Source organism: Monodon monoceros, unplaced genomic scaffold (genome assembly GCF_005190385.1).
Source record: "Monodon monoceros isolate NGI ecotype Baffin Bay Population unplaced genomic scaffold, NGI_Narwhal_1 Super_Scaffold_9, whole genome shotgun sequence".
In the NCBI taxonomy this organism is placed as follows: Eukaryota; Metazoa; Chordata; class Mammalia; order Artiodactyla; family Monodontidae; genus Monodon; species Monodon monoceros.
Window position 1 is genome coordinate 12,243,970 of NW_021703786.1, and position 8,558 is coordinate 12,252,527.

At 35.0% G+C, this 8,558-nt stretch overlaps 1 protein-coding gene across 1 annotated transcript in view; it reads left to right on the top strand.

Annotated features, from left to right (window-relative positions):
- LOC114888947 (leucine-rich repeat-containing protein 37A3-like) overlaps positions 1 to 8,558 on the top strand; it is a 43,066-nt gene that overhangs the window by 17,692 nt on the left and 16,816 nt on the right. Inside the window, exons 6-7 of the mRNA XM_029211633.1 lie at positions 4,828 to 4,899; positions 5,443 to 5,517. Coding sequence (XP_029067466.1) covers positions 4,828 to 4,899; positions 5,443 to 5,517 — 147 coding nt within the window. The remainder of the gene's footprint in view (positions 1 to 4,827; positions 4,900 to 5,442; positions 5,518 to 8,558) is intronic.

Genomic DNA, 8,558 nt, shown 5'->3' on the forward strand with positions numbered 1-8,558 from the left:
AAATAAATAAATAAATAAATAAATAAATAAATAAATAAATAAATAAATAAATAAATAAATAAATAAATCACAGTTTAAAAATTAATGAATTCATTCAAAAACATTCCCTGAGTGCCATGCCCACTGTGTGTCAGCACTGTACTAAGTGCTGGGGATACAAAGACGCATAGGGCAGGGACTTTGTCCCCAAGAAGCTTTCATACTGGAAGGAGAAAGATGGATGTTGATGGGAAAACATATATGAGAGCCATATATGGCTCTTGTGGTCTTCTAGCATCTATGCAGCAGGGTAACAAGGTGAGGGAGGGGAGTGATGAAGTAGAAAATGGGTGGTAAGTTAGAAAAAATTTGTAATGGAAGAGGCACCAACTTGTTCCTTTTGAATTTGTGCTCCTCTTAAATGAGAGAAAAAGGTAGTGAAAGAATCAGAACTATCTGGTGTTGGAAATAAATTAGTACTGTACTCCTGAAACTCGTTCACAGTTACTCTCAAAAGATCGTCACAGTATAGTCAGTCTTTGTTTGGGGCTAAGTCTTTCTAATAGAAAAAGCTAATTTGCTTCAGGAAACATTTGCCATGATGAGATATAAACTTTATTGCATCTCTTTCCAAAGGCAAGCCACCAAGGGAAGATGCCACCCTCGAGTTAGGTCATTTTACTACCCTATAATGACATATTACTGGGGTGTTTATAAGTTGCCTGCATTAAATAAGTTTGGAAAAAGGCCCCAGCTGAGGTGGATTTATCATGAATTCAATGAAGCTTAGGTTTCAGGGCTCCTCACCTGCATAGCTCCCTTGCAAGGTCTTCAGAGGGGTCCTAGCGATTTTTGTATTCATAACTTTGCATGTTTTTATTAGATATGATTTCCCAAAGTAGATGAGGTTCAGGCCCCCACAAAACCTTGATTCATCACTGGGTTTCAGGTAATTGTAAGACAGTAGGTTTCTTGAATGAAGCCTCGATGTTATTGACAAGCATAAGGTGAAGTAGTTAGCAGTGTGGTAGTCTATTTTAAATCCAAAATCTACCTCAAAGATGAACCAAGAGCTTATTCATTAATAAAGTACCACTCTTTGAATGGTGGTAGTAATCATATCTCTTTCAGATAAAATCAGGAATGAAATATATTATGGAAAACCAGCAGTGGTTGATAATCCTAAATGTTAAGTATACTTTTTTTTTCTGACTTTAAAGTGTTTCTCCTTCATTCACCTATGCAGGTGCAGACTGATGGCTTATTTTTAAAAATTCTTTTAGTCACTTCATTGGTTCTAACAATACAAGCTCCATGATTTTAGGAACTGAAGAACTCTACAATGTAAAAAGTCTATGTAACTTAACCAGTCAGAGCACATTCACATGCTGGCTTGTCTGTGGTACATCAATATTGTACCAAGAACATAAGCACTAAGAGAGAATAAGAGGAAAATCAAAGCCTTATTATCCCTATTGAATTATTTACCCCATTGTTGAGAATATCAGTGAGGGAGGTGGGGCCACACTATGAAGGCAAATTGAGCTGCGGTCACAGAGCCGCCCTAATGCTCCCCCATTCAGCTAGCATTGGTTTCCTTTAGATAGCTATGTACACACAAAAGCTTACACACTTCAGGGTGCTGTCATCGCTTTTTGCTATGTACTAGAATCCTGGATGCCTCTCAGATTTACAAAGGCATAAACGCTAAAAACAAAAATAACTTGGGTCTGCCCTTTGGGGTGATTCATGGTGGCTGTTTTATTTGTAATACTTCAAAGTTTTGAGATTGTCACACCTAGCAACTACTATACTTTTCTTCTCCCAACTGCATCTTATTCTTCCCACCTGTAGTATTTTCTCCCATTCTATATGTTTTCTCACTTTCTTGATAGTGTCCTTGGAAGCACAAACTTTTAAATTTTTATAAAATCCAATTCATCTATTATTCCTTTGGTTGTTTGTGCTTCTGGTGTCATATCTAAGAAACTGTTGTCTAATAAAGGTCATAAAGATTTACTCCTGTGTTTTCTTCTAAGAGTTTTATAGCCTTAGCTCTTACATTTGGATATTTGATCCATTTGGAGTTAATTTTCATATACGGTGTGAAGTGTAGGAGTCCAGCTTCATTATTTTGTGTGTGGATGTACAGTTGTCCCAGCATCATTTGAAAAGACTGTTCTTTCCACATTGAATTGTTTTGGCACCCTTGTTGAAAATCAATAGACCACAAATATGATGGTTTATTTCTATACTGTCAGTTCTGTTCCATTGATTTACATGTCTGTTCTTATTCCAGTACCACACTGTGATTGCAGTAGCTTTGAACTGAGTTTTGAAACCAGGATGTGTGAGTCCTCCCACTTTGTACTTTACCAACATTGTTTTGGTTTATTCTGTTTCCTTTAATTGCTATATGAATTTTAGAATTAGCTTGGCAATTTCTGGAAAGAAGTCAGCTGGGATTTTGATAGGAATTGCAATGGAACCATAGGTCGATTTGGGAAATTAGTGAAATTAGTGAAATTTTAATAAGATTATCTTCCAGTCCATGAATCCAGCATGTCTTTATATTTATTTAGATCTTCTTCAATTTCTTTCAACAGTTTTGTACTTTTCAGTGTGAATCTTGCACTTACTTGGTTAAATTTTTCCATAAGTATTATATTTGTTTTGATGCTGTTACACGTGGAATTGTTTTCTTAATTTCATTTTTGGATTACTCATTGCTGGTGTGTAGAAATAATATTGATCTTATATCCTACAACCTTGCTGAACTCATTTATTAATGCTAACAGTTATTTTCCTAGATTCCCAGGAATATGTCTTGTGGTCTTCCAGTTTCCCAGGAATACATTGGAACATTTCAGAGTCTCTGTGGACATCTCATTCCTCAGCTTTTCTTTTTAAGCTTTTCGGTTGGGCTGCTTTTTGCCCCTAACTCTTATCCATTGCCTCATGCAACCGCCATGTTAAAATATTTGCTTGAAAATGTTTTCCAGAAATGCCACCTGAGGAGAGGCTTTTCTCACTAGATAGCTCTGAGTCAGCTCAATGGCAAGCCTTTCAAGTGAGGTCTCCCAGGGGACCACCAGACATGTAAAACAATGACAGTTCTTTGGGAATGAGGCTTTGAAGGACCTCTCAGTCCATGCTGCTCCTTCTGGTACCAGGGATGTGGGCTGTTTCTCAAGGCTACCACTGGCATGGAGAGCAAAGTTCAAGGACAAGTTAAAGCAACACAGATCTCATTTTTCTTTCAGAAATTAATTTGTTTTCCTTGAATAAATTGCTCCCCAATTTGCTGCCAGCATGTTGGTTAAATTTCCAGAGTTCAGAAGTTGATTTTGACCATTTTTACCAGTTTTGTTGTTGTTGTTATTGTTATTTTTGCTTCTATGGAGGGATGAATTTTCAGATGTCCTTCCTCCATCATTTTTACTGATTTTCCTGCAATTTTTAAAAAAATCTATAAAGTCTCAGTGTCCATACACTAATTAAATATTTATCATGAGACATGATTAAGGAAAAAATAAATAAAAAGAGAAAATATAATTCTCATAAAGGCTTTCCCAGATGGGTAGATGAAGTTTGAAAAGGTATTTCTATATTTAGTGCTCTGCAAATTAAGGTTAAAGTAACAGATGTTTTAACGCCCCCCCCTCCTTTTCTTTTCATTCAGGTTAAACACAGGCTTTAGAGTCAGAACTAAGTTCAAATTCTAGCTCGGCTTCTTACTAGCTTGATGACTTACGACAAGTTATGTAACTTCTCTGTGCCTCAGTTTCCTCATTTGTACAATGGTGTAATATATATATCATATAAGGTTACTGTGAGGATTAAATGTTAAATGCTGATCACAGATGTCTGGCAGCCCAAAAGATATTAGTTTTGATAATTATCTTTATAATATTCTGCAAAAATACGCTAATAATTCTTGAGTAGAGTTAACCTAAAGTCAGATATTCTTTTCTTTCTTCCTGTTTCTTTTGGGGGTTTTTTCCCCCTTATTTGTTTTAAAGAACTAAGAAAAAAAAAAAGAAAGAAAGAAAGAAAGAAAAAACTGAGAAGAAAATCTATTCCAGGATTTTGGAATAAAATTTTGTTCCCCAAAATTAATTTGTTTATTTTATTGATATATAAACAAAATGTTATTTATTTATTCAGTAAACATTTATTAAATACCTAGTAAATATTAGGCACTATGTCAGTCACAGGAATAATAATGACAATAAAGTGTGACCTCTGCTCTCAAGTTGCTGACAATCTAGGAGAGTGACAAGTAAACAGCTGATTGCATACACAGTAACAAAGGCTATGATACAAGAATACACACGGGACTATGTGATGGGAGTATGGCTTTCACCAATTCCTCTTGGATTTATCTCTTCTTCTTTGGCTCCAGAACCAAGGAATTAGCCCTATTTTTGTCTTTAGCTGGGTAGTTTAAATCATGAAATTTTAAAAAATTTGTAGAGATGAAAGGAAAACACCTTGAATTATGGAAGACACTAGAAATAGTACTTTTTTACAGAGCAAGGGCTTCCTACCAGCATAGTCACTTCGAGGGTTTTTAACCTAAAAGTTCTTTGGCATATTTTTTCTTTGCTGGCCACTTTTTTTCTATTTTATTGTTTGTTTGCTTGTTTCTCTTCTCCACTTTATCATCTAGAGACCTGGGTAGTTCCCAGTGAAAGAGTGTTTTACAGATTCTAAGGGTGATTTATAGGTAAAGACAGAAAATGATTTTTTTTTTAACCTTCAAGTTCCATACCAAAAAAAATGAATATAAGCTTTCATGGAAGTAATTGAAAATGCAGATAATTTTAATTCCATTCCATTTTTCAGAATTCTCAATCGTAATCCTTTGACAACAGTTGAAGATTCTCATCTTTTTAAATTGCCAGCATTAAAGTATTTGTAAGTATTGCAACAGTTTCATGGATCATGAGATAATTTCTGCTCCTTTTTACTTTCGTCAAAGATTGAGTACTTTAGCTAAAAAGTCATAATTTAGATTTTAACTGGGTTATTGAAAATAAGAGTTATTGGCAAAGAAAAGGATTAAGAAAAAATATATATGGATAAGACAGCCCCCAGAGTATGAAAACAGTGTTGAAGAACACATATAGATATGGAACATGTAGATGCATATAGGAATATTATTTATCCCAGAAAGAAAAAAGGAATAAGGGGTACATTATTTTTTTTAAAGAGTGATCAAAAGAGGTAGATGCAATTGAAAATGAGAAGTTAGGATAATAGAAAATGTTTGTACTGTTCAGCACCAAGGTCATTAATTTGATGATGCAAATTTAAATGTCTTCAATAAGAGCTGTTTTGGATTATCATCCATGGCAAGTAAGAAGCCAGAATTGAAGTAATCACATGTTAAGTATCTTTTTAAGTTTAGAACTTTTGTCTTTGGGTTTTCTATCATGCATGTTTGGGCTTCTCCTTCAGAGACATGGGAACAACACAAGTGTCACTTACAACAATTGAAAGCATCCTCATGATGACCCTTGAATTGGAAAAACTGTAAGTTGATTTTTCTTACATTTTTTTTCACTCAGTTGTTTTTTTAGGTTTGTTTTATTATTTTCTTAAGTCAGGTTTGTTTATGTATAATTTTCATTTAACAAAATTCACTATTTTTAAATATACAGTGTGATGTGTTTTGACAAACGTATAGTTCTGTAGCCACCACCACATTTGAGGTAAAGAAAACTTCTGCACTCCCAAAAGACTGCTCATGTCCCTCTGTAGTCACTCCATCCTCCTCTCTCTACCAGCCCCTGGCAACCACCGATCTGATTTTTGTCTGTATAATGTTGCCTTTTCCAGAATATTTTATAAATGAAATCATGTGGTATGTAGCTTTTTGTTTTTGGCTTCTTTCACTTAGCCAGTCTCTTTGGAGATTCATCTGTTTTGTTGCACCTGTCAGTAGTTCATTCCTTTTTATTGCTGAGCAGTATTCTAGTTGACTGGATACACAGTTTGTTTACGCATTCGTCGTTTGATGAACATTTGAGTTTTTTCTAGTTTTTTGGCTATTATGAACAAAGCCTCTGAAAACAGTCACATGTGTGTCTGAACATATGTTTTGTGTGAACATATGTTTTCATTTCTTTGGGGTAAAATCCCTAAGGGTGGGATTGCTTCATCATATGCTAACTGCATATTTAACTTTTTAAGAAACTGCTAGACTGTTTTCTAAAGTGCCTGTGCCAGTTTGCTTCCCCACTGGCAGTCTATGAGTGTTGCAGTTGCTCCACGTCTTCACCTGATTCTTATATTTAAAAAAAAAAAAAGTTTAGCCTTTCTAGTAGGTATGTAGTTGCATCTCGTGGTTTTTGCCACATTTTGCGTTTCTGTAATAGCTGATGATGTTGAGTGTCTATTCATGTGCAAATATATTTTAAAATGAAGTGTCTGTTCAAATCCATTTTTAATTGGATATTGTTATTGAGATTTAGGAGTGCTTTATATAAAAAGCAATGGAAAAAGTCCTTTCTCTCAAATATGTGTTTAGTAAATATCTTCCCCCAGATTGTGACTTATCTTCATTATATTAAAGTGTCTCTGAAGACTAGAAGTGTTAAATTTTTGATGAACTCTAATTTAGCAATTTTTCTTTTTTTTCATATTTATTTAATTTATTTGGTGTGCTGGGTCTTAGTTGCGGCAGATGGGCTCATTAGTTGTGGCTCATGGTCTTCTTAGTTGTGGCATGTGAACTCTTAGTTGCGGCATGCATGTGGGATCTAGTTCCCTGGCCAGGGATCGAACCCGGGCCCCCTGCATTGGGAACTCGGAGTCTTAACCACCAGGGAAGTCCCTTAGCAATTTTTCTTAGATGGTTTGTACTTTTTTGTGTCTTATCTAAGAAATCTTTCTCTGAGACCCCATTGTCTAACCCATAATGACAAAGATTTTCTCCTATGTTTTCTTCCAGAAGTTGTATAGTTACATTTAGGTCTATGATTCATTTTGTGTTAATTTTCATATATGTTGTGAGGAAAGGGTCAAGTTTCATTTTTTTTTTTGCAGTTTAAAAAACTATTTCTGTAGGACCCTATTGTGACAGTTTATTACACAACTTAACTGCACCTTAAATTGTGCCATCCCCCTTACAATATGGGAAGCTAATAAAAACTTTCTGTTATGCCCAGGCTAGTTGAGGGGATTGCATGAGATTACTATGCGGAAAGGGCCCTGCATTTAGCAGTCTGTTCCAACCGTCTTTGTCAGGTCAGCTGACCAATGACCGTCTTCACCACGCCGTCACACATTGGTCACTGCTCTAGCCTCATCTTCCTCAGCCTCCCACGGCATCTGCCACAGTTGCGATCCCTGTCTTGTCAGCTAGATGCCCTCCTCTCTGGATATTAAAAAGTATTTCCCTATGTAACGGCAATACTGTTCACACAGTACTAAATAAATTGAATTCCTACATGATAATATTACTTAATAAAGATTTGCTATTCAAATTTCCCCAATTGTCTCTCTCATATAATATCATTTCTTTTAACAGCTTTTTGAGGTATAATTGACATACAGTAATCTGTGTTCACACACACACATACATACACACCATGAAGACATCACCAAAATCAAAATGTACATCACCGCAGAAAGTTTCTTAATGTCTCTTTGTAATTCTTCCTTCCCATCGTTCCTTGCCCTTCCCTGTTGCCATGCAACCATTGATCTGCTTTCTGTCTGCATTTTCTAGAATTTTATGTAAATGGAATCATACAGGGTATACTTTTTTCTAACTGGCTTCTAACTCAGCATGATTATTTTAATCTTCATCCATATTGTTGCATATATCAGTAATCCATTGCTGTTTATTGCTGAATAGTATTCCATTATATGGATGTACCACCATTTATCTATTCACCATTGATGGACATTTGGGTTGTTTCAGTCTTTGTCTATTACAGATAAAGTTGCTATGAATATTTGTGTACAAGTCTTTGTATGGATGTATACTTCCATTTCTCTTGGGTAAATACCTGCAAGTAGAATGGTTGGATCATTGGTAAGTGCATGTTTAAGTTTTTAAAGAATACCTATTTTCCATAGTGGTTTGATCATTTTACATCTCTATCAGCAGTGTATGAGAGCTGCATTTTCTTCACGTTGCGGCCAACATTTGCTATGCTCAGTATTTTTAATTCTACATAGTTTAATAGGTGTGTAGTTGTATCTCACTGTAGCATCCCTCATGATTAATCATGTCAAACATCTTTTCATATGCTTATTTTCCATCTGTATATCTTTGAATCTTTTATCTATATTTTTCTCAAGTTTTAAGAGTTCTTTATATATTCTGGAAATTAGTCCTTTATTCTATATGTAAGTTGCTAAGTATTTTCTCCCATTCTGTGACTCATCTTTTCATTCTCTCAGGAGTGTCTTTTGCAGGGCAGAAATTTTTAATTTTGATGGTGTCTAATTTATCTATTTTATTCTTTTATGGATTATGCTTTTGGTGTTGTATCTAAGAAATCTTGCCTAACTCAAGGCCATAAGATTTTTCACCTGTTTTTTTTTTTTTTTTTTTTGCGGTA